Source organism: Scyliorhinus canicula, chromosome 13 (assembly GCF_902713615.1).
Source record: "Scyliorhinus canicula chromosome 13, sScyCan1.1, whole genome shotgun sequence".
Taxonomy (NCBI): domain Eukaryota; kingdom Metazoa; phylum Chordata; class Chondrichthyes; order Carcharhiniformes; family Scyliorhinidae; genus Scyliorhinus; species Scyliorhinus canicula.
This window is the reverse complement of record NC_052158.1, coordinates 56,860,087-56,884,385: the sequence shown is the minus strand read 5'-3', so window position 1 is coordinate 56,884,385 and position 24,299 is coordinate 56,860,087. Positions and strand designations below refer to the sequence as shown.

The window sequence follows — 24,299 nt, the reverse complement described above, 5'->3', positions numbered from 1 at the left end:
CAGTATCCATTCGCGGGGCGGCTGAGGGGCATCCCGGCCCGCGCATGCGCGGGTTTCGCGCAAATACGCGATGACGTCATCCGCGCATGTGCGGGTTGGAGTCTTCCAATCCGCGCATGCGCGGCTGACGTCATATGACGCGTATTAACGATATTCGTTAAGCCCGTCATGCCAGAGCCTACGGCGTCGGGCTGCTAGCCCCGACCTGGGACCAGAATCGGTTCCCGGTCGGGAAGGGGCGCGCTGGCGTCAAACCCACCCGGGTTTGACGCCAGCTTTACGATTTCTCCCGTTTTGGGAGAATTGCGCCCTGAGTCCGTGGGTCTAATCGGCAAAGAGAATTCAAGGCACTTTATGGCTGCGTAAAAAAAAAATATCCTTTTGTCGAATTCTTCTGTTGTGATTGGGTGATCCAGGCACAAAAGCTTTAAGAATAAAAAGTAATGATTGGACTGTTTGTTTCTGTCTTTAATCAGTTCAATTCATCTTTATTGAGTGCATTTTAGTACAATATTTTCCGAAACTTAACTGTTACAAACTTAAACATAGTCCACACAAATAACAAACTGGGAATGTACAGGGAAAGCAAAAGAAAAATATATTTTGACAGAATTTCATTCCATATTTACAGGGTGCTGCTTGCAACATGCCTGCACACTTCATACATCCGAGAGGTGGGACAACAAGTGCTCAAAAATCATGAGGGCATAAGAAAGGGTGCGGGTTGTTTAGGTACAACCTGCAGTCTCTGCATTTCTGTTTCTGTTTACCCAGAGGGTGGCGATCCTGTCTGAACTTTTCCCACAACCTCCAACTGGCTGCAATGCCTGCAGGAAAGGAGGGCACAGGATAAGATGAATTATAATCACGTTGCACAGTAATCACACCTTTTTCAGCCTCAGGATATCCCGAAGCAATATTGCATCTTAATAAAGCACTTTTGAAGTTTGTAGTTACTGTCTTTTGTGGCAAGATATTTGTCGACAAACAATAACGAAGTAACGACCAGGTAAGTAATCTGTTGCAGTGATGCTAGCTGATGAATATTATGGGAGCTGGTTCAGCTGGTTCATGATGCAGACCAGCAGCGCAGGTTAAATTCCTACTGGCAGAGATTATTCATGAAGACCCTGCCTTCTCAACCTTGCCTAACGTGTGGTGCTCCTCAGGTTAAATCACCACCAGTCAGCTCTCCACCTCAAAGGGAAAAGCAGCCTATAGTCGCCTGGGACTGTGGCCAATTCACCTTTATTAATACAGGTCGATGTGAAGTGGTCGAGTTTGGTCAGAATAATAAGAAAGCCACGTGGAGACGTTTTATGGGATCTATATTTACATGTTCATAAATGATTCGAAACACAAGTTAAGAAAGCCCAAAAAACATGCAAATAATGTACCGGTATAGAAGAGTAGAAGTCACAAATAGAGAGGTTATGTTAAACTCATTAATCCGAGGACACATTAATCACAGAAAGGCACTGGAGAAGTTGCAAAAAGCATTCACACGGATGATACCAGGACTGAAACGGTACAGCTGTCAAGAGCATTGGTCTGATTCGAGCTCAGTAGTGAACTAATAGGGGTCATTGTGTATGGTGAAGGTGTTTGTAGTCTCTTCTTGTGGTCAAGTTTAAAATTGGGGGGGGGGGGGGGGCAGCACGGTGGCACAGTGGTTAGCATTGCTGCCTGCGGCGCTGAGGACCCGGGTTTGAATCCCGACCCTGGATCACTGTCCGTGTGGAGTTTGCACATTCTCCCTGTGTCAGCGTGGGTTTCACCCCCACAACCCAAAGATGTGCAGGGTAGGTGGATTGGCCACGCTAAATTGCTCCTTAATTGGAAAAAATAATTGGGCACTCTAAATTTTTTTTAAAAGTTTAAAATTGGGCTTCATAAATATAAAGTAGTCACTAATAAATGCAATAAAGTGTTTACAAGAAAGTTATCCACCCAGGGAATGGTGAGAGAGTGGAACTTGATAACACCTGGTGAGATGAATAATACGGGTGCATTTAAAAGGGAGCTAAGTCAGTGTATGAGGGATCAAAGCAGAAAATGCTGGAAATATTTCAGCAGCTCTGCCGACATCTGTAGAGAGAGAAGCAGTCAACGTTTTGGGCTCTCCTTTGGAGCTCTTCTTCTGAAGAAGTCTGAAGAAGGCTGCACGGTAGCATGGTGGTTAGCATAAATGCTTCACAGCTCCAGGGTCCCAGGTTCGATTCCCGGCTGGGTCACTATCTGTGCGGAGTCTGCACTTCCTCCCCGCGTGTGCGTGGCTTTCCTCCGGGTGCTCCGGTTTCCTCCCACAGTCCAAAGATGTGCGGGTTAGGTGGATTGGCCATGCTAAATTGCCCATAGTGTCCTAAAAAGTAAGGTTAAGGGGGCGGTTGTTGGGTTACGGGTATAGGGTGGATATGTGGGTTTGAGTAGGGTGATCATTGCTCGGCACAACATCGAGGGCCGAAGGGCCTGTTCTGTGCTGTACTGTTCTATGTTCTATGTTCTATTGGACTGAAAGAGACCATGCTACCAGTGGAACTCTTCTGGTACATGAGCCATTAAAAACATTACTGTAGCAGTCTTACACTCACTAACTAAGACGTTTAACCCTTACTGCATCACACTGTTTTTCATTGGAATTGATTGTGTTCCATGTGGTGCCGGTGCTAGCCCCTCCACAATCTCTGAAATGGTCCAGGTTCGGCGTCAGTTTTGCTATCATGAAAGTCCACCAATTCTGCCCCCGTGTCAAAACTTAGTCTCAGGAATGGAGAATCCAGCCCACTGTCATTTGTCTTCGTAAAATTATGTAGTTAATGAGAGGAGCCAGAGACTGAGGCAGTCAGGTGCTGAGTTCAGTTTAGACCTGTCTGTGAACAGATTAGCACTTTCTGGGATTTGACTAGGAACAGACCAACAGTTTCTTCAAAGACTGGCAGATTAAACAGTAGTTTAACACAGGCAAGAATCTGCAATCTGGTTCCTGAAGGAACTCTCTTCAAAGAGAGTGGTTTAACCTGTACAGCAAGTATTCCTGGATTGGCCAACTGTATTTAAAAATGATTTTGACCAGAGATGGGCTTTGCTTGAGTGGTGATAAAAGATAGCAGTTAGCGTTTCATTGTCATTGATAAGCATTGTTTAACTGGTAATTGTGAGCTATTTTCTTTATAATGTTAAAGTTAATAATATAAAGTGATAAGTAATAAAGTTTGTCCCTAAGTGTCAGTGAAATCTCTCCTGGAGTGAAGTATCCTTCCCTCACAGCCTTAAAAATTAAATAAAATATTGGGGTTTTGTCTGGTATCCTAGCAACTGTTGAGATCTGGTCTGGGATTATAATACTATGCTGTAAATTAACCATAATGCGATGCAAATTTCAGACTCTGAACCTTCCAGTGAGATTACCATTCACTCTCATAGATCTCGCTCTACAGTTCAGCTGTGAGATGTCACAATTCCACAATTAATCTCGCTAGTATGGCCCTTGGAAAGTGCACCCTACCTAAGCCCATACCTCCACCCCATCCCCGTAACTCAGTAACCCCGCTTAACCTTTTAGACACTAAGGGGCTAAGGGGTAATTTTACCATGGCCAATCCACCTAACCTGCACATCACTGGACTGTGGGAGGAAACCGGAGTACCCGGTGGAAACTCACACAGATATGGAAAGTGCAAACTCATCTGAGGCTGGAATTGAACCCAGGACCCTGGAGCTGTCAGGCAGCAGTGCTAACCACTCTGCCACCGTGCCGTCGAACTCGGTCGCAATTGCAACGAAGTTACGTCCTGTGAGCATAATAGTCATCACTGCACAGAAACATCTCTGCAGACTTTCATGGGCTAATGGGTGAATAGAGGTCAGCAATAAATCTTGTCGGGACGTTAAGTGTGTCCACATGAGAGCTGACCAATTCATGCTGTATATGTCGGTTCCACCTGAGACACAGACTGTGTCCAATCACTAACCACTAAATCAGGAATGTCAATGTGTCTGAAAAAGTTTCAAAGGAAATGATGAGTAAATGTTCTGATTGGTAGAAATGGAGAATGAAAGTAGAGGACCAGAAACCCGGTTTCTTTGATTGGAAAATATGGATGATTAGACCCAATATAGTTTGCAGTGTCCCTGTTCATTTATCCCATCGTTAGGGTGCCCTGTGGGTCGCTATTGCAGGTCTCTCAGTGAAATCAGATCCTGTCTGTATACAGTATGTGTCATGCACTCTGGAGTCCTTTCCTCAGGCACACAGCAGTGGCTCTTTGCAGCCGTCACAAATACTTAACTGAATGTGGAGCCAGGGAGCTCCTTCTCCCACGTCCACCATAAAACGTGTTGCTCCTGTCGCCATTCCTACCCACCAATACTTATTATCGCCCCCCCACCCCCCACCCCCCACCACCATTTTCAGGCTCAATTCAGTATCACGGCCAGCATCCCAGCCCTGCCCGCACCCAAGACTGATGAGCTAGTTCCCGCTCCACGGCTGACACCAGCAGCTCACCCACAATCCCGAAATGAGGTTTTCAACACAAAATCTATCCAAGAAATGAATCAACAATGCACTCCTCCTACTCTGTTGATTTATATAATTTGATCCAGCATGGTTTGATCCAGCCTGAAGTAACCCTGTAATAAAATCCTTCAACACAACGTGAAGACCAAGAATCCATTGCCCCCGAGTGGATTAAAATCCATAGGCGCTGGCAGCCTCTCTCCATATCTCTCGACTCTCTAATTACCTACTTAACCCACATACATGGCCAATTTCAATCGCTTTCCCTGCTAACTCAGTCCACAAGGCAATTCAATTGACCTCTCCTTCCTCCTAAACTCTAATTTTTAAGTTTGCAACCCTTGGTACTTAACCCTTCCCCACAGCAAGCGATCAGTTAGTCCAAACTTTTTAGAGCCCTCGTAACCTTCAAAACTTCAATTCAGTCACTGTGTCAAATAAATAATAATTTGTGTACCAGGATCTGATTAAACAAAGGCTGTGAGCTGAGCATGGGTTAGGAACATGACCCTAACAGCCTGATAATATTTTAACCATTCAGGCAGCATTCAGTGACCCTGATGATCTTTTGTTCAATAATACATTACCACTGCTCCTAATACCAATCCATGTTGGTACCATCTTTTTTTTTTGTTTAACTAAAAGCATGAATCATTCATTGTCAGTTTAACCTTTTCATTTTTCTGGCATTCAATTTATATACAGCTGATTAATGTATGGCTGATTGCCTTCAATTCACTTCCATGTGGTGATTAATAAAGGAAGCCCAAATCCCTATTTATTTTGCGGGCTGTATATTCTGAAGATTCCTTTCAGGAAACCGAGGCCTCATGTTGCTAACCCTCCAGGATTTCCCTGGAGTCTCTATGGTTTGAATATTAATCTTCGGCACTGTTGATAGCAGCCCAGGAGAAAGATCATAGGGCACTGAGAAAAAAGTGCTTCGAAAAGGATTTTCTATCTATCTTCTTCAGGTACGGCCCGGCTACTTAAGGGTTGCTGAACCACGACACATGCTGTAATTTTAATATGGGATGGGACAAAGAGACAGGCGCAAAGTCTGCCTCAGCTGCAATGGGAAATCGAATCCCATGCTGTTGGTGCTATTCTGGACCACGCACTGACAAGTTACAGAGGTTACTTGGAAAAAACTGTCAACGGTTGAGTGATGAAGATTCCATTAATTTCCCAATTGCTGTGCAAATATGGCATTATTGGTCAATTGGTGGGGTGGGAGATTGGTGAGGGGGTTGCAGAAGGTGTACACAATGTAATAATACCTCCAGGAGTGCATCCGACCCTGGATGGCAACACTACCAAAGCCTGCCACTGGATGTTTAGGGGCAGCAGGGTAGCATGGTGGTTAGCATAAATGCTTCACAGCTCCAGGGTCCCAGGTTCGATTCCCGGCTGGGTCACTGTCTGTGCGGAGTCTGCACATCCTCCCCCTGTGTGCGTGGGTTTCCTCCTGGTGCTCCGGTTTCCTCCCACAGTCCAAAGATGTGCGGGTTAGGTGGCTTGGCCATGCTAAGTTATACAACACCAGGTTAAAGTCCAACAGGTTTATTTGGAAGCACTAGCTTTCAGAGCGTAGCTCCTTCATCATGTGAGTGCTCAGATGAAGGAGCTACGCTCCCAAGCTAGGGATTCCAAGTAAACCTGTTAGACTTTAACCTGGTGTTGTTAGACTTCTTACTGTGCCCACCCCAGTCCAACATCTCGACTCAAAGAATGGTTGGAGAATGATATTCGCTCCACACATGGTTGAGGTGAATGGCGTGGATTTTATCAGTTAGATAAACATGGCAGGGGTGAGGGCAGGGGTGAAGCAGGCAGGGGGGAGTCTTCCGTGGAACATAAACACCAGCAAAAAAGCAGTTGGGTCAAATGGCTGGAGCCTATGCTGTAAATTCCTTGTAAATGTGTGGTCCACAGGAAAGTCTAATCGTGACACAAATGGACTTTCCGAAGCATAACATAGCATGAGTTGGAATGGCAAGATTGTGTTTCTTGATGTGTTCCGTGCCTTGGCTGGGGAGTTCTACCTCAGCACCTGTGAAACCAGTCACGACAACACTCCCAATTCTCAGAGTTTGCCTGCCACTGGGCTCTGTCAGAAAACAATCACTCAACATGCACTTCCTCAGTCATTTTTCAAACTCTGACAGCAGCTCTCCAGAGTTTAGATGGAGGTTTTTTTTCCCCTTCCACTTATTTGTGTAGCTTGAGGTACAGTCTGTCAGAGAGGTCAGCTCTGAAGAGAGTAACCTTTGAACAGTGTTCAAGATCAGGAATGCGGTGACTGCCAATCCGCTGCCGCGTATAAATATTTAAAATACCAACACTTTGAAAGAACAGAGCCTCTTTTCTGCTTTTCCTCCTTTTCCCTTGGCCAATTTAAATGCACAACTTCATTCACTCTCACTTCTGTTTCAGAGACACTCTATTTTAAGATGGAAATAAAATAAATGAGCTGATTACAGTGACCTAATCATAAAAATGAACAGAAAGTAGTGGGAGGGTTTTGCCGCTCAGCAACTGAGAAGGCTCAGGCTCCGTAAAGCATAGCTCATGCCCAGCGGCTACACTCTAACAGCCTCTCACCTCTAAGCTCTGTCCCACAGCCAGTGTCGAACCAGTGTACCAGTCTGACCACTTGCTCTCCCACAACAGCTACCTTCGGGAGGATTGTTTTGATGCCTTTCTATGGCTTTATTCCTTTAAGCACTCCTCTACCACACACAGATCATCTTTTATTAATCCAAGGAGATTGATGGGCTGAAAACACTTGGAGCTGGATCATATGAAAGCATCATGGTTGTACAGTGGTTAGCACTGCTGCTACACAGCGCCAGGGACACGGGTTCAATTCCAGCTTGGGGCCATTCTCTGTGTGGAGTTTGTACATTCTGCCCGTTTCTGTGTGGGGTTCTTCCACGTGCTCCGGTTTCCTCTCACAGTCAAAAAATGTACGGGTGGGTGGATTAGCCATGCTGAATTTGCCCCTTAGAGTCTAGGGATGTGCGGGTTCGGTTATGGTGGTAGGGCGGGTTGGTTACGTGAGTGGATATGGATAGAGTGCTCGTTCGGAGGGTTGGTGCAGACTCGATGGGCCAAACGGCCTCCTTCTGCACCGTAGGCATTCTATGATTCTAAGGGTAGGAAATTCAGACACCGTTGCTGTGCTGGAATGTCAAAGCTGCTGATATGATCCTCAAATCCATTGACTCAGTTTTGCTTCAAATTACTCTTACTCAAAAAAAGTCTCAGTCCAGAAAACACCAAATGTAGCTCATAGATCTTTGAGGGATTGTGAATTCTGGGTACCTCAGATATGCTCTGATTTACCCCCATCTAGAATTTAGGTTCTTGCCCATCTGAGCTTATCTGCTGTCACAACGCACACCCGTAACTCTATTGCAACACACTTCTGGCTGCACCCACATTCTATCCTCTGTAAACGAGAGGGCAGTGCCTCCGCCCTGCCGCACCCGTTTTCTGGTGTGGTGTGCCCCCGCCGGCAGTGAGATTCTCCGACCCGGCAGTCGGCCAATGGGGTTTCCCATTGTGGGCACCCCTACGCCATCGGGAAATCCACAGGCGTGAGTGCGCTGCCAGCGAAATGGAGGATCCCACCAACGGAGAATCTGGCCCGAGGTCTTCCAAAACTCTGCTGCCAGTGTCTGGAGCCAGTCGGGATACCACCCGGAATGACTATTATCCAGATTTTCAAATTCGTGAGTAGTTAGTCTTGCCTCGCAGACCCCGAACTGGTGCCGTATAGCACTGGATTCCACAAATATGGACCAAGGTGCCCAGGTGACACTGACAGGCTGGTAGGGGCGCTGCCAGGGGGACAGGCTGGCAATTCCATGGTGCTCAGGTGGCACCTTGCTGGGATCAGTCCCTGCCCTTATGAGGTGAGATACGGGGCGGTCCGGAGGCCGTGGTGGGGTCCAGATATCGGGGTGCTATTTAAAAATGGTGCCCCCATCTCTTTCTGTACTGGCGAGTTGAGCTTGTTACTGCAGTAAATGGAATTAAGTGCCGCCTCGGTGGAGGGTTCCTCGTCAAGGCTCAAAAGTGAAGCACAGTACCATAGAACAGTACAGAACAGGCCCTTCGGCCCTCAATGTTGTGCCGAGCCATGATCACCCTACTCAAACCCATGTATCCACCCTATACCCGTAACCCAACAACACCCCCCTTAACCTGACTTTTATTAGGACACTACGGGCAATTTAGCATGGCCAATCCACCTAACCCGCACATCTTTGGACTGTGGGAGGAAACCGGAGCACCCGGAGGAAACCCACGCACACAGGGGGAGGACGTGCAGACTCCACACAGACAGTGACCCAGCCGGGAATCGAACCTGGGACCCTGGAGCTGTGAAGCATTTATGCTAACCACCATGCTACCCTGCTTCCCCTTAATAGTGGAGTCATTCTCGTGGTAGCAATCACTGGGAAACACCCCGCTAAAAGCACCCAAATTGGGACTCTGTTTCATTTCTGTTCGATCAGGTCCCTTCATGTTTATTTCCCTCTCTGCATTTCTCTGCCTTTCAAGGTCACTCTCCTCCTCTAAGACACTTCTTAAAATCTACCTCTTTCACTAACCTTTTGATCATCTGACTTAAAGACCCAAACCTTGCTATATTGGGAGAAGCATCCAACTCAAGTTATGTTGCTGATGCATGTCAGGTCTCTGAGGAAATCCTGCCATGCGAATATCCACAGTACTTGTGCGGGACACTGACATTTTGATTGCTAGTTATACCCTGCACTTCCAACAACAGTGGGATCAGATGAGCAAAACCATGGAGATTTGGGTTGTTTGCAGTACACCGACCATGGTTTTTATGTGGATTTACTTCAACCTTTTCGTAGCAGGTGTAAACCCTGCAGAATTCTCAGTAATCAGCTGGAGTGTCAAAGCCCAATGGAAACCACAACAATGTTCACTCCCCCCCACCCCCCACCTCATCCTAGCAATGTTCACACACCCCCCCCCCATCCCAGCAATGTTCACCCCCCATTCCAGCAATGTTCACCCCCCATCCCAGCAATGTTCACCCCCCCATCCCAGCAATGTTCACCCCCCATCCCAGCAATGTTCACCCCCCCATCCCAGCAATGTTCACCCCCCCATCCCAGCAATGTTCACCCCCCATCCCAGCAATGTTCACCCCCCCCCATCCCAGCAATGTTCACCCCCCCCATCCCAGCAATGTTCACCCCCATCCCAGCAATGTTCACACCCCCATCCCAGCAATGTTCACCCCCCCATCCCAGCAATGTTCACCCCCATCCCAGCAATGTTCACTCCTCCCCCATCCCAGCAATGTTCACCCCCATCCCAGCAATGTTCACCCCCCCATCCCAGCAATGTTTACCCCCCATCCCAGCAATGTTCACCCCCCCATCCCAGCAGTTCAACCCCGATCCCAGCAATGTTCACCCCCCCATCCCAGCAATGTTCACCCCCCCCATCCCAGCAATGTTCACCCCCCCATCCCAGTAATGTTCACCCCCCATCCCAGCAATGTTCACCCCCATCCCAGCAATGTTCACCCCTCCCCCATCCCAGCAATGTTCAACACCCATCCCAGCAATGGTCACCCCCCCATCCCAGCAATGTTCACCCCCCCATCCCAGCAATGTTCACCCCCCCCATCCTAGCAATGTTCACCCCCCCCATCCTAGCAATGTTCACCCCCCCATCCCAGCAATGTTCACCCCCCCATCCCAGCAATGTTCACCCCCCCCATCCTAGCAATGTTCACCCCTCCCCCATCCCAGCAATGTTCACCCCCCCATCCCAGCAATGTCCACCCCCCCCCCATCCCAGCAATGTTCACCCCCCATCCCAGCAATGTTCACCCCTCCCCATCCCAGCAATGTTCACCCCTCCCCATCCCAACAATGTTCACCCCCCCATCCCAGCAATGTTCACCCCCCCCATCCTAGCAATGTTCACCCCCCCCATCCTAGCAATGTTCACCCCTCCCCCATCCCAGCAATGTTCACCCCCCCATCCCAGCAATGTCCACCCCCCCCCCCCATCCCAGCAATGTTCACCCCCCATCCCAGCAATGTTCACCCCCCCCATCCTAGCAATGTTCACCCCTCCCCATCCCAGCAATGTTCACCCCCCCATCCCAGCAATGTCCACCCCCCCCCATCCCAGCAATGTTCACCCCCCATCCCAGCAATGTTCACCCCTCCCCATCCCAGCAATGTTCACCCCTCCCCATCCCAACAATGTTCACCCGCCATCCCAGCAATGTTCACACCCGCCCATCCCAGCAATGTTCACCCCTCCCCATCCCAGCAATGTTCACCCCCCATCCCAGCAATGTTCACCCCCCCATCCCAGCAATGTTCACCCCCCATCCCAGCAATGTTCACCCCTCCCCATCCCAGCAATGTTCACCCCTCCCCATCCCAGCAATGTTCACCCGCCATCCCAGCAATGTTCACACCCCCCCCCATCCCAGCAATGTTCACCCCCCCATCCCAGCAATGTTCACCCCTCCCCATCCCAGCAATGTTCACCCCTCCCCATCCCAGCAATGTTCACCAGCCATCCCAGCAATGTTCAACACCCATCCCAGCAATGTCCACCCCCCCATCCCAGCAATGTTCACCCCTCTCCCATCCCAGCAATGTTCACCCCCCATCCCAGCAATGTTCACCCCCATCCCAGCAATGTTCACCCCTTCCCATCCCAGCAATGTTCAACACCCATCCCAGCAATGTCCACCCCCCCATCCCAGCAATGTTCACTCCTCCTCCATCCCAGCAATGTTCACCCCCCATCCCAGCAATGTTCACCCCTCCCCATCCCAGCAATGTTCACCCCTCCCCATCCCAGCAATGTTCACCCCTCCCCATCCCAGCAATGTTCACCCCCATCCCAGCAATGTTCAACACCCATCCCAGCAATGTCCACCCCCCCATCCCAGCAATGTTCACCCCTCCCCCATCCCAGCAGTTCACCCCCCATCCCAGCAATGTTCACCCCCCATCCCAGCAATGTTCACCCCACCATCCCAGCAATGTTCACCCCCCCATCCCAACAATGTTCACCCCCCATCCCAGCAAAGTTCACCCCCATCCCAGCAATGTCCACCCACATCCCAGCAATGTTCACCCCCCTATCCCAGCAATGTCCACCCCCCCATCCCAGCAATGTTCACCCCCCCCATCCCAGCAATGTTCACACCCGCCCATCCCAGCAAAGTTCACCCCTCCCCATCCCAGCAATGTTCACCCCCCATCCCAGCAATGTTCACCCCCCATCCCAGCAATGTTCACCCCTCCCCATCCCAGCAATGTTCACCCCTCCCCATCCCAGCAATGTTCACCCGCCATCCCAGCAATGTTCACCCACCCCCATCCCAGCAATGTTCACCCCTCCCCATCCCAGCAATGTTCACCCCTCCCCATCCCAGCAATGTTCACCCGTCATCCCAGCAATGTTCAACACCCATCCCAGCAATGTCCACCCCCCCATCCCAGCAATGTTCACCCCTCCCCCATCCCAGCAATGTTCACCCCTCTCCCATCCCAGCAATGTTCACCCCCCCATCCCAGCAATGTTCACCCCCATCCCAGCAATGTTCACCCCTTCCCATCCCAGCAATGTTCAACACCCATCCCAGCAATGTCCACCCCCCCATCCCAGCAATGTTCACTCCTCCTCCATCCCAGCAATGTTCACCCCCCATCCCAGCAATGTTCACCCCTCCCCATCCCAGCAATGTTCACCCCTCCCCATCCCAGCAATGTTCACCCCTCCCCATCCCAGCAATGTTCACCCCCATCCCAGCAATGTTCAACACCCATCCCAGCAATGTCCACCCCCCCATCCCAGCAATGTTCACCCCTCCCCCATCCCAGCAGTTCACCCCCCATCCCAGCAATGTTCACCCCCCATCCCAGCAATGTTCACCCCACCATCCCAGCAATGTTCACCCCCCCATCCCAACAATGTTCACCCCCCATCCCAGCAAAGTTCACCCCCATCCCAGCAATGTCCACCCACATCCCAGCAATGTTCACCCCCCTATCCCAGCAATGTCCACCCCCCCATCCCAGCAATGTTCACCCCCCCCATCCCAGCAATGTTCACACCCGCCCATCCCAGCAAAGTTCACCCCTCCCCATCCCAGCAATGTTCACCCCCCATCCCAGCAATGTTCACCCCCCATCCCAGCAATGTTCACCCCTCCCCATCCCAGCAATGTTCACCCCTCCCCATCCCAGCAATGTTCACCCGCCATCCCAGCAATGTTCACCCACCCCCATCCCAGCAATGTTCACCCCTCCCCATCCCAGCAATGTTCACCCCTCCCCATCCCAGCAATGTTCACCCGTCATCCCAGCAATGTTCAACACCCATCCCAGCAATGTCCACCCCCCCATCCCAGCAATGTTCACCCCTCCCCCATCCCAGCAATGTTCACCCCCCCATCCCAGCAATGTTTACCCCATCCCAGCAATGTTCACCCCTTTCCATCCCAGCAATGTTCAACACCCATCCCAGCAATGTCCACCCCCCCGCCATCCCAGCAATGTTCACTCCTCCCCCATCCCAGCAATGTTCACCCCCCCATCCCAGCAATGTTCAACCCCCATCCCAGCAATGTTCACCCCCCCATCCCAGCAATGTTCACCCCACCCCATCCCAGCAATGTTCACCCCTCCCCATCCCAGCAATGTTCACCCCCATCCCAGCAATTTTCAACACCCATCCCAGCAATGTCCACCCCCCCCCATCCCAGCAATGTCCACCCCCCCGATCCCAGCAATGTTCACCCCTCCCCATCCCAGCAATGTTCACCCCCATCCCAGCAATGTTCACCCCCCCATCCCAGCAATGTTCACCCCTCCCCCATCCCAGCAATATTCACCCCCCATCCCAGCAATGTTCACCCCCATCCCAGCAATGTTCACCCCCATCCCAGCAATGTTCACCCCCCCCATCCCAGCAATGTTCACCCCTCCCCATCCCAGCAATGTTCACCCCTCCCCATCCCAGCAATGTTCACCCCTCCCCCATCCCAGCAATGTTCACCCCCATCCCAGCAGTTCACCCCCCATCCCAGCAATGTTCACCCCTCCCCCATCCCAGCAATGTTCACCCCCCCCATCCCAGCAATGTTCACCCCTCCCCCATCCCAGCAATGTTCACCCCTCCCCCATCCCAGCAATGTTCACCCCCCATCCCAGCAATGTTCACCCCTCCCCCATCCCAGCAATGTTCACCCCCCCATCCCAGCAATGTTCACTCCTCCCCATCCCACCAATGTTCACCCCCCCATCCCAGCAATGTTCACCCCCATCCCAGCAATGTTCAACACCCATCCCAGCAATGTCCACCCCCCATCCCAGCAATGTTCACCCCCATCCCAGCAATGTTCACCCCCATCCCAGCAGTTCACCCCCCATCCCAGCAATGTTCACCCCTCCCCATCCCAGCAATGTTCACCCCCCCATCCCAGCAATGTTCACCCCTCCCCCATCCCAGCAATGTTCACCCCTCCCCCATCCCAGCAATGTTCACCCCACCATCCCAGCAATGTTCACCCCTCCCCCATCCCAGCAATGTTCACCCCCCATCCCAGCAATGTTCACCCCTCCCCCATCCCAGCAATGTTCACCCCCCCATCCCAGCAAAGTTCACTCCTCCCCATCCCACCAATGTTCACCCCCCCATCCCAGCAATGTTCACCCCCATCCCAGCAATGTTCAACACCCATCCCAGCAATGTCCACCCCCCATCCCAGCAATGTTCACCCCTCCCCCATCCCAGCAATGTTCAGCCCCCTATGCCAGCAATGTCCACCTCCCCTCCCCCATCCCAGCAATGTTCACCCCTCCCCACCCCAGCAATGTTCACCCCCCCATCCCAGCAATGTTCCCCCCCCATCCCAGTAATGTTCACCCCCCATCCCAGCAATGTTCACCCCCCCCCATCCCAGCAATGTTCACCCCTCCCCCATCCTAGCAATGTTCACCCCTCCCCCATCCCAGCAATGTTCACCCCTCCCCCATCCCAGCAATGTTCACCCCCCCATCCCAGCAATGTTCACCCCTCCCCATCCCAGCAATGTTCACCCCCCCCCCACCCAGGCAATGTTCACCCCTCCCCCATCCCAGCAATGTTCACCCCTCCCCCACCCCAGCAATGTTCACCCCTCCCCCATCTTAGCAATGTTCACCCCTCCCCCATCCCAGGAATGTTCACCCCTCCCCCATCCCAGCAATGTTCACCCCCCCATCCCAGCAAAGTTCACTCCTCCCCATCCCACCAATGTTCACCCCCCCATCCCAGCAATGTTCACCCCCATCCCAGCAATGTTCAACACCCATCCCAGCAATGTCCACCCCCCATCCCAGCAATGTTCACCCCTCCCCCATCCCAGCAATGTTCAGCCCCCTATGCCAGCAATGTCCACCTCCCCTCCCCCATCCCAGCAATGTTCACCCCTCCCCACCCCAGCAATGTTCACCCCCCCATCCCAGCAATGTTCCCCCCCCCATCCCAGTAATGTTCACCCCCCATCCCAGCAATGTTCACCCCCCCCCATCCCAGCAATGTTCACCCCTCCCCCATCCTAGCAATGTTCACCCCTCCCCCATCCCAGCAATGTTCACCCCTCCCCCATCCCAGCAATGTTCACCCCCCCATCCCAGCAATGTTCACCCCTCCCCATCCCAGCAATGTTCACCCCCCCCCCCACCCAGGCAATGTTCACCCCTCCCCCATCCCAGCAATGTTCACCCCTCCCCCACCCCAGCAATGTTCACCCCTCCCCCATCTTAGCAATGTTCACCCCTCCCCCATCCCAGGAATGTTCACCCCTCCCCCATCCCAGCAATGTTCACCCCTCCCCCATCCCAGCAATGTTCACCCCTCCCCCATCCCAGCAATGTGCACCCGCCATCCCAGCAATGTTCACCCCCCCATCCCAGCAATGTTCACCCCTCCCCCATCCCAGCAATGTTCACCCCCCATCCCAGCAATGTTCACCCCCCCATCCCAGCAATGTTCACCGCCCATCCCAGCAATGTTCACCCCTCCCCCATCCCAGCAATGTTCACCCCTCCCCCATCCCAGCAATGTGCACCCCTCCCCCATCCCAGCAATGTTCACCCCTCCCCCATCCCAGCAATGTTCACCCCTCCCCCATCCCAGCAATGTTCACCCCCCCATCCCAGCAATGTTCACCCCCCAATCCCAGCAATGTTCACCCCTCCCCCATCCCAGCAATGTGCACCCCTCCCCCATCCCAGCAATGTTCACCCCTCCCCCATCCCAGCAATGTTCACCCCTCCCCCATCCCAACAATGTTGACCCCCCCCATCCCAGCAATGTTCACCCCCCATCCCAGCAGTTCACCCCCCATCCCAGCAATGTTCACCCCCCATCCCAGCAATGTTCACCCCTCCCCCATCCCAGCAATGTTCACCCCCCAATCCCAGCAATGTTCACCCCTCCCCATCCCAGCAATGTTCACCCCCCCATCCCAGCAATGTTCACCCCCCATCCCAGCAATGTTCACCCCCCCATCCCAGCAATGTTCACCCCCATCCCAGCAATGTTCACCCCTCCCACATCCCAGCAATGTTCACCCCTCCCCCATCCCAGCAATGTTCACCCCTCCCCATCCCAGCAATGTTCACCCCCCCATCCCAGCAATGTTCACCCCTCCCCCATCCCAGCAATGTGCACCCGCCATCCCAGCAATGTTCACCCCCCATCCCAGCAATGTTCACCCCCATCCCAGCAATGTTCACCCCTCCCACATCCCAGCAATGTTCACCCCTCCCCCATCCCAGCAATGTTCACCCCTCCCACATCCCAGCAATGTTCACCCCTCCCCCATCCCAGCAATGTTCACCCCCCATCCCAGCAATGTTCACCCCCCCATCCCAGCAATGTTCACCCATCCCCCATCCCAGCAATGTTCACCCCCCCATCCCAGCAATGTTCACCCCTCCCACATCCCAGCAATGTTCACCCCTCCCCATCCCAGCAATGTTCACCCCTCCCCCATCCCAGCAATGTTCACCCCTCCCACATCCCAGCAATGTTCACCCCTCCCCCATCCCAGCAATGTTCACCCCTCCCCCATCCCAGCAATGTTCACCCCTCCCACATCCCAGCAATGTTCACCCCTCCCACATCCCAGCAATGTTCACCCCTCCCCCATCCTAGCAATGTTCACCCCCCATCCAGGCAATGTTCACCCCCCCATCCCAGCAATGTTCACCCCTCCCCCATCCCAGCAATGTGCACCCCTCCCCATCCCAGCAATATCCACCCCCCCCCCCCCCCCACCACCACCCAGGCAATGTTTAATCCCCTGTCCCGGCAATGTTCACACACATTCTAGCAATGTTCAGCCCCCTATGCCAGCTATGTTCAACCCCCCCCCCGGTGCCGGCAATGTTCAAGCCCCCTGTGCTGGCAATGTTCAGTGCCCACCCCACCCACCCCCGTGCCGACAATGTTCACCTCCCCCGCCCCCCCCTGCCGGTAACATTCACCCTCCCTGTGCTGGCAATGTTTTTTTTTTGTTTTTTTTAAATATATTTAGAGTACCCAATTATTTTTCCAATTAAGGGGCAATTTAGAGTGGCCAATCTACCTACCCTGCACATTTTTGGGTTGTGGGGGTGAAACCCACGCAGACACGGGGAGAATGTGCAAACTCCACACGGACAGTGACCCGGGATTCGAACCCGGGTACTCAGTGCCGTAGGCAGCAATGCTAACCACTGTGCCACCGTGCTGCCCCGTGCTGGCAATGTTTACCCCTGTGGCGGCAAAGTTCATCCCCCCCGCCCCGTGCCGGCAACGTTCACTCCCCTGTGGCGGCAATGTTCATCACCCTCCAGTCTAAAATGATGAGCGGGCAGTTTTAGTTACAGCCAGCATTGAACACTGGACTATCTGGGCCATTATGTCCTTTTGTGACTCAGTATCTTTCTTTGTTTTGTAATGTCCTGAGAAGCATATCGTTAATTGCATTAAAGGCGCCATATAAATATAAGTCGTTATTGTTTAATTGAAGCTTTGGCACATTCTGGGAACGAGCAGTAAATTTTTCATGATTCCCATGCAGACAAGAAACGACACAGCACTGCCCTGGTTTCTGTCATTCGTCCTATCGTGAATGCAAAATGGGAACACAGAATTAAGACAACTGGAGACAATAAATGTTGCTGGGAGAAGAGGAGAACATCTAAACCTCTAACATTGGACACAGCACCAAACCATTTTTAATCGATAGATGTGATTAGATTGTCCCAGACTGCACTCAGGACCTGCAGTAGACATTCGGTTAGACTGCAAGACTATTGTCTATTTAACGCTCTGTGATCAATGGGAGTAATCAAATCCGAGACTTACCAGAAAGTTGAAGCAGCAAGGTTCTGAGCACTGGATTGAATGGACATCACTAGAATTCCAACAAGCACCGACACACAAAGCAAAATGTTCAAAATGATTCCATTAATGAGCGGTGCAATGTAACACCAGAGGTATTTCGTTCATATCATTGTCCAACTACACCTCTCTTGCCAACTGCAAGCAAGGACAGCGTGTCCATCACCCTGTGCTGCTTGCAAAAGAATCACATCTTTTTTTTATACAGTTCATCAAAAGAGTTATTAAGAAGTCTGATCACCAATGCCTGCTGGCCACAAGCACAGGCCTTGTGTACCTTGCCTGATAAATACCGACTTTCCCCTTTGTACAAGTGCAGCTGGCTTGGGTTCTGCCAGCATTCAGGGTCATTGCTATCAAAACACAGGCATCGTTGCAGAAAATGCAAGCAAAGAATGATTACTTCTGATCATCTTCAATATGAAGATATAAAGGATTTGGAATCCATCTTAGGGAAGGGGCAGTCTCTTGGCACCAACATCTGAAGAACATCACTTATGAAGAAAAAGGAAATGAATCGAACAAACATTAAAGAATATCACAGCATGTTCTTTGGAATAATGGGATGTTCATTTGATTCCAGATTCACAGGTCCTAACTTCATGAAGGGACAGATTGTTTTCTTAAAAAAGATCATTTGGTTAGATCTTGATTGTTTTTAAGGATAGGAATGCATGATTTCTGAATAGGATCAGTCTGGTAGACAGTAACAATGTGTTCCCTTCATAAGAATGGTCGCGAGCTCAGGAGAAATGGTCTGCATCTTTCGTTTACTCCTCCAGTGCTGTTTCGTCATGTCCCATCATCCACTGCTGTCATGCCATAGCTGATGTTGATTGGCTGATCTGTCCTCTCATTGACTGAATGCTGTTCAAAATTTTCTTCTGGTGGCCAGCCAAAGTGACCCCTATCCTCAGCAAGTCCCTGCAGGAAAGACAACAATCATTATTGCAATAATACCTACAGAATTAGGACTGGTTTAGCACAGTGGGCTAAATAGCTGGCTTTTAAAGCAGACCCAGGCAGGCCAGCAGCACGGTTCAATTCCCGTACCAGCCCACCTGAACAGACGCCGGAATGTGGCGACGAGGGGCTTTTTACAGTAACTTCATTTGAAGCCTACTTGTGACAATAAATGATTTTCATTTCATTTATTTCATTTCATTTTCAAAATGTGATCATAGGATCCCACTATTCCTGTCTTGTGTTTTGTTTTATTCAGTGTACATTGCATTTGAGTATGTATGTTTGTATGTGTGCGTCTATATGTATGTGTGTTCGTGCGTGTTTGTGTGTGCATGCATGTGTGTGTATCTTAATATGTCCATCTGTGAATGAGTGTGTGTCTGAGTGTGTGAAAGTGAGAGCATCTGTGTGTGTGAGTACGCCTGTATGTGTGAGAGTGTGAATGTCTGTATGAGTGTGAGTGTCTGTATGAGTGTGGGTCTGGGTACGATACTGTGTCTGTTAGGGTCTGTGCATGAGAGCGAATGGCTGCATGTGTGTGTGAGTGTCTGTGTGTGAATATGTTTGTGTGTGTGAATGAGAGTGTATGTGTGTGAGAGCGAGAGGGTCTGTATGTGTGTGTATGTCTTGAGTGTGAGATTGTGCCTGTTTGTGTGTATGCATGAGAGTGGCTGTATGTGTGTGAATATGCTTGTGTGTGTGAATGAGTGTGTGTGTGGGTGCGTGTGTGAGCGAGAGGGTCTGTCTGTGTGTGTGTCTGAGTATGGGATTGTGTCTGTTTGTGTGCGTGTGTGTTGTGTGAATGTGCCCCCAGGTGCATGCCCTTTGGGCAGGGAGGTACCCTGGTACTGCCAGTGCCAGCCCGGCCTCCGGCAGGGGCACTGCCAGAGATACCAGGTTGAGAGTGCCAAGCTGGCATTTTTGAATGGTTGGGGTGCCCGCCCATAGTGTGTTGGGGCTTTGGGGGGGGTCGGGGTTACTTTGAGGGTTCCAGAGCGCTAAAAGCGCTCGCTGTGGGGCTTCATTCCCATTTAGTTAAACCGCGCCATGTGTCTGTGTGAGTTGTGTAAGCGTTTCTGTGCATGTGTGAGAGAGATTGTGTCTTTTTGTTTGTGTTTGTTTTTTATGTGCGCCTCTTCCAGGAAAATCAATTCTTTCTCCAGTCAGCTCTTCTTCCCAGTTTTCTTTCCATGCCTTTGCTTCCTCACCTCAAGAGCTGCCTTCAATAAGCTCATGCAACTTGGTTGTTCCCACATATAACCTATTTTAGACTCCCCTGGAGGAAAGCTGAGGGGTTGTTGGTGATGGCAGTGTTGGGGGGGTGGGTTCGAAAGAAAGGTGGGGGTGCCGTGTTCCCAGCTGAACCCATGTCTGCAGCTGTCATTGTTGAACAGTTTGCAGTCCCGGCTGGTTGGAAATTCGGGTCCGAGGGGTGAAAGAATAGTGTGTACCAAACCACCTGAACACACTGTTTCGTGTTTATTTTGCTTCACAAAATACTTGGCAGAGGTCACACTGAACTGTCAAATTCAAGATGCAAATGTGAACAAAAAGAATTGGCCTAATGCAAGTCCACAGCTGAACCTTTGAATATGAGTAAGTGTGTGGAGTGGTTGATCTGAGTTCAGCTGACTGTTCCTCATTTCTCCTGTCCGTTCCTCTCATGTACGTTCCCTCTGATACTCACTCGGAAGTCATCTGTGTGCTTAGCTGGAGTGAGGTGAATCCAGAATTGAGGAAGTTCTCTCTGTACTGACTCATCTTGATTGCGCTAAGCCAATCTTCAACCGAGGTGAAAGCAGTGAAGTCAGGCACACTGCGATCCAGCAGAGGCTGTGAAGGCCTGTGTTCAATAACAGACAATAAAAGAAAACATCAGTGTCTCTGAAAAAAAGCAGACAACAGCTTTCATTTGCACGCTCAAGAAAAGCGCAAACCAAATGTAGTTACTCCTCTGAACATGGCTTTGTACCGTCTCTCCCTCCACAACCTTGGACCTTGGAATGAATTTGTTCTCTCTGTTTTTATGAAAGGGGCAAATGGTCCTCGACCCTTTTTAAAAAAAAATTTAGAGTACCCAATTATTTTTTTCCAATTAAGGGGCAATTTAGCGTGGCCAATCCACCAGTCCTGCACATCTTTTGGGTTGTGGGGGTGAAACCCATGCAGACACGGGGGGAATGTGCAAACTCCTCACGGACAGTGACCCAGAGCCGGGATTCGAACCCGGGTCCTCAGCGCCGTAGGCAACAATGCTAACCACTGTGCCACCGTGCTGCCCCCTCGACCCTTTTTAATGGACTTTTTATTTTGTTGGAAAGAAGCGACTCAGGAATGGATGTTTATGGTATTAGGGAGTCTTACCGCGGCTAGAAATATCCGTAATCAGAAAGAACTAGACATTAAAGTGCATCTAATTTTCCCTGGGGCTTAGTTCTTTGTTGCCCTTTGCCGCTTTTGTAGAAAATACAGACGCTTTCTTCAAGGTGACGTCAAAGTGTCAAGTTTATTCATTGTATAGTAGCCCTCCTGGCTCGAAGCAGGAGGCTCTACGTTCAAGCGAACATGCACCCGCTTGACCATTTGGCACTCCAGTGCAATACTGAGGGAGTGCTGCCTGTTAGAGGTGCTGTCTTTTGGATAGGATCTTAAGCTAAGGTCCCATCTGCCTATTCAGTTTAGAAGGAGACAGCAAGTTGCCATGGCCAGCACTTACTCGTAAACCAGCATGACCAGTCCTGTATCTCAGTGCTGTTTGTGTGAGCCTGGGCAAAATTATGATTCCATTTGTCGACAAAATAACAGGAACCACATCTCAAAGCCAGTCATGAAGTTGAGAAGCACTTTGGGGCATCCCTCAGAGGTGAAAGGTTACTCATAAATAAAACGTTGCTGCCTCTGTCATTCATTCTCTCCGAATAGACAGTTCAGCCACACGATGTCTCCGCGTGCACTTTGCAAGCTCATCCCTCTAGTGTGCATGAATTCATCAGCTTTGGCCTCTGGAGTTTCACAAAGCAAAACTTGAGGCAAATATCAACTTTTTTCATGATTTCTGAAAGTCAGACAGTCTGTAGAGATGAGTAGAAAAGTCTGAACATCACTTGGTTCCAGTTTCAGAGCACGAGCTGCCCTGGTTCTCATTACAGTTATTAAATTAGGAGTTTAGATGAATGAATGGGGCTTTTGTTTATAAAGGAAGGTTGCAGTGTAATGAGACACCACCTTGGACCCTGGAAAGAATTAGCCCTCTCTATTTTCATAAGAGGGCAAAATGGCTCCTGGCGTTTTTTAATTGACTTTTGTTTTGTAGGAATTCAAAATGACTGGGGATGGGAAGACAAACCATAGCTATAAATATCTATAATCAGAGAGAATTGAACATTAAATTGCCTTAGATTTTCCCTGAGGCTCAGTTATTTGTTGCCCTTTCCTGTTTTGATAGTTTGTGGAAAATAAGAGACTAAACCTTCAGCACTTCATTAAACTCTGCTTGAAAGGATGTCTGACTTCAGTTAATTTGACATTGCCTTTGTAAGGCTGCTGGAGTAGAAGGTTACAGAGATGGGAGGGGGCAAGACTCTGGATGGATTTAAACACAAGGGTGGGAATTTTAAATTTGAAGCAACAAAAGACTGCTCGGCAAACGTTACTTGACCCCTTTCATGAAGTTAGTCAAAGACTGAGTTCACAAACCAATTAAGCTTTAAGGGCGGGATGGTAACACAGTGGTTAGCACTGCTGCCTCACAGCCCCTGGGACCCTTGTTTAAATCCAGCTTGTTTAAATCCAGTCTATGTGGACTCGCACTTTCTCCCCATGTCACCATTGAGTGATCAGAAAATTGGTCTCTAAGGGAATTTTAAAGAGAAGTCTTGAAGGAGGAGAGAGACATGAAACGATACACACATGAGAGAGAAAGGAATAAACAGATACTGGGAGGTAAGATAGGAAAAGATCATTGGAGTGCGAGGAGGTTCATGTGATGTAAACGCCATCACAGACCTGCCAGGCTACATGGCCTGTTCTTGACCTGTACATTCTATGTCTTTCTGTGTAACATACTGTATGACCGTCTCTTCTGGTGTGCTGACATTTTATATAAACTAATATTTCTAATTCGTCTTTCACAACCTCAGTACACCTCAAAGCTTTTCAGTGCAGAATGAGGCTATTCGGCCCATCTATTCTACACCGACCCTCGGAAAGAGCACCCTACCTAGGCACACTCCCCCGTAACCCCACCTAACCTTTGGACACTAAGGGACACTTTAGCATGGCCAATCCACCTAACCTGCACATCGTTAGACTGTGGGAGGAAACTAGAGCACCCGGTGGAAACCCACGCAGACATGGGTAAGACGTGCATAATCACACATAGTCACCCAAGGTTGGAATTGGACCCAGTCCCTGGCTAACTACTGTGCCACCAAAGCAGCTATTAATACTTTTAATGGTATGTGGACATCACTGGAAAGTGCAACATTTGTTGCCCACCTCTCATAGCTCTTGAGAAGGTGGCGGTGAACTGCCGTTTTGAATCACTGCAGTCCATGTGCTGTTAGGGAGGGAATTCCAGGATTTTGACCCAGTTGGGCAGCACGGTAGCACAGTGGTTAGCACAATTGGTTCACAGCTCCACGGTCCCAGGTTCGATTCCCGGCTTGGGTCACTGTCTGTGCGGAGTCTGCACGTTCTCCCTGTGTGTGCGTGGGTTTCCTCCGGGTGCTCCGGTTTCCTCCCACAGTCTAAAGATGTGCAGGTTAGGTGGATTGGCCATGCTAAATTGCCCTTAGTGTCCAAAATTGCTTTTAGTGTTGGGTGGGGTTATTGGGTTATGGGGATAGGGTGGAGGTATGGGGTTGGGTAGGGTGCTCTTTCCAGGTGCCGGTGCGGACTCGTTGGGCTGAATGGCCTCCTGCACTGTAAATTCTATGAATTCTATGACAACGAAGAAACTGCAATATATTCCCAGGTCAGGATGGTGTGTGGTTTGGAGGGGAACCTCCAGGTCATGGTGTCCCTATGTGGCTGCTGCCCCTGACCTTCGAGGTGTTAGAGGTCATTGGTTTGGAAGGTGCTGCCTAAGGAAATGAGTTGTCGCAGAACATTTTGTACATAGTATACACTGCTGCCACTATACATCAGTGATGGAGGGAGTGAATGTTGATGGGAGTGTATGGGGTGCCAATCAAGTTGGTTGCTTTGTCCTGGATGGTGTTGAACTTCTTGAGTGGTGTTGGAGCTGCCCTCATCCAGGGAAGTGGAAAGTATTCCATCACACTCTTGACTTGTAGGTGGTCTTTGGGGAGTCAGGAGGTGAGTTATTCGCCACAGAAATTCCAATCTC

General features: G+C 50.4%; 1 protein-coding gene across 2 annotated transcripts in view; it reads right to left on the bottom strand.

Moving 5' to 3' along the window:
* Positions 1-459: 459 nt before the first annotated feature.
* LOC119975522 (ephrin type-B receptor 1) overlaps positions 460-24,299 on the bottom strand; it is a 657,403-nt gene continuing 633,563 nt past the window's right edge. For both annotated transcript variants that reach the window (XM_038815308.1, XM_038815309.1), the window contains exons 15-17: positions 20,637-20,792; positions 17,948-18,907; positions 460-827 (exon numbers count right to left, since the gene is read on the bottom strand). In XM_038815308.1, the coding sequence (XP_038671236.1) occupies positions 18,799-18,907; positions 20,637-20,792 (265 nt within the window). In that variant the 3' untranslated portion in view covers positions 460-827; positions 17,948-18,798. The remainder of the gene's footprint in view (positions 828-17,947; positions 18,908-20,636; positions 20,793-24,299) is intronic.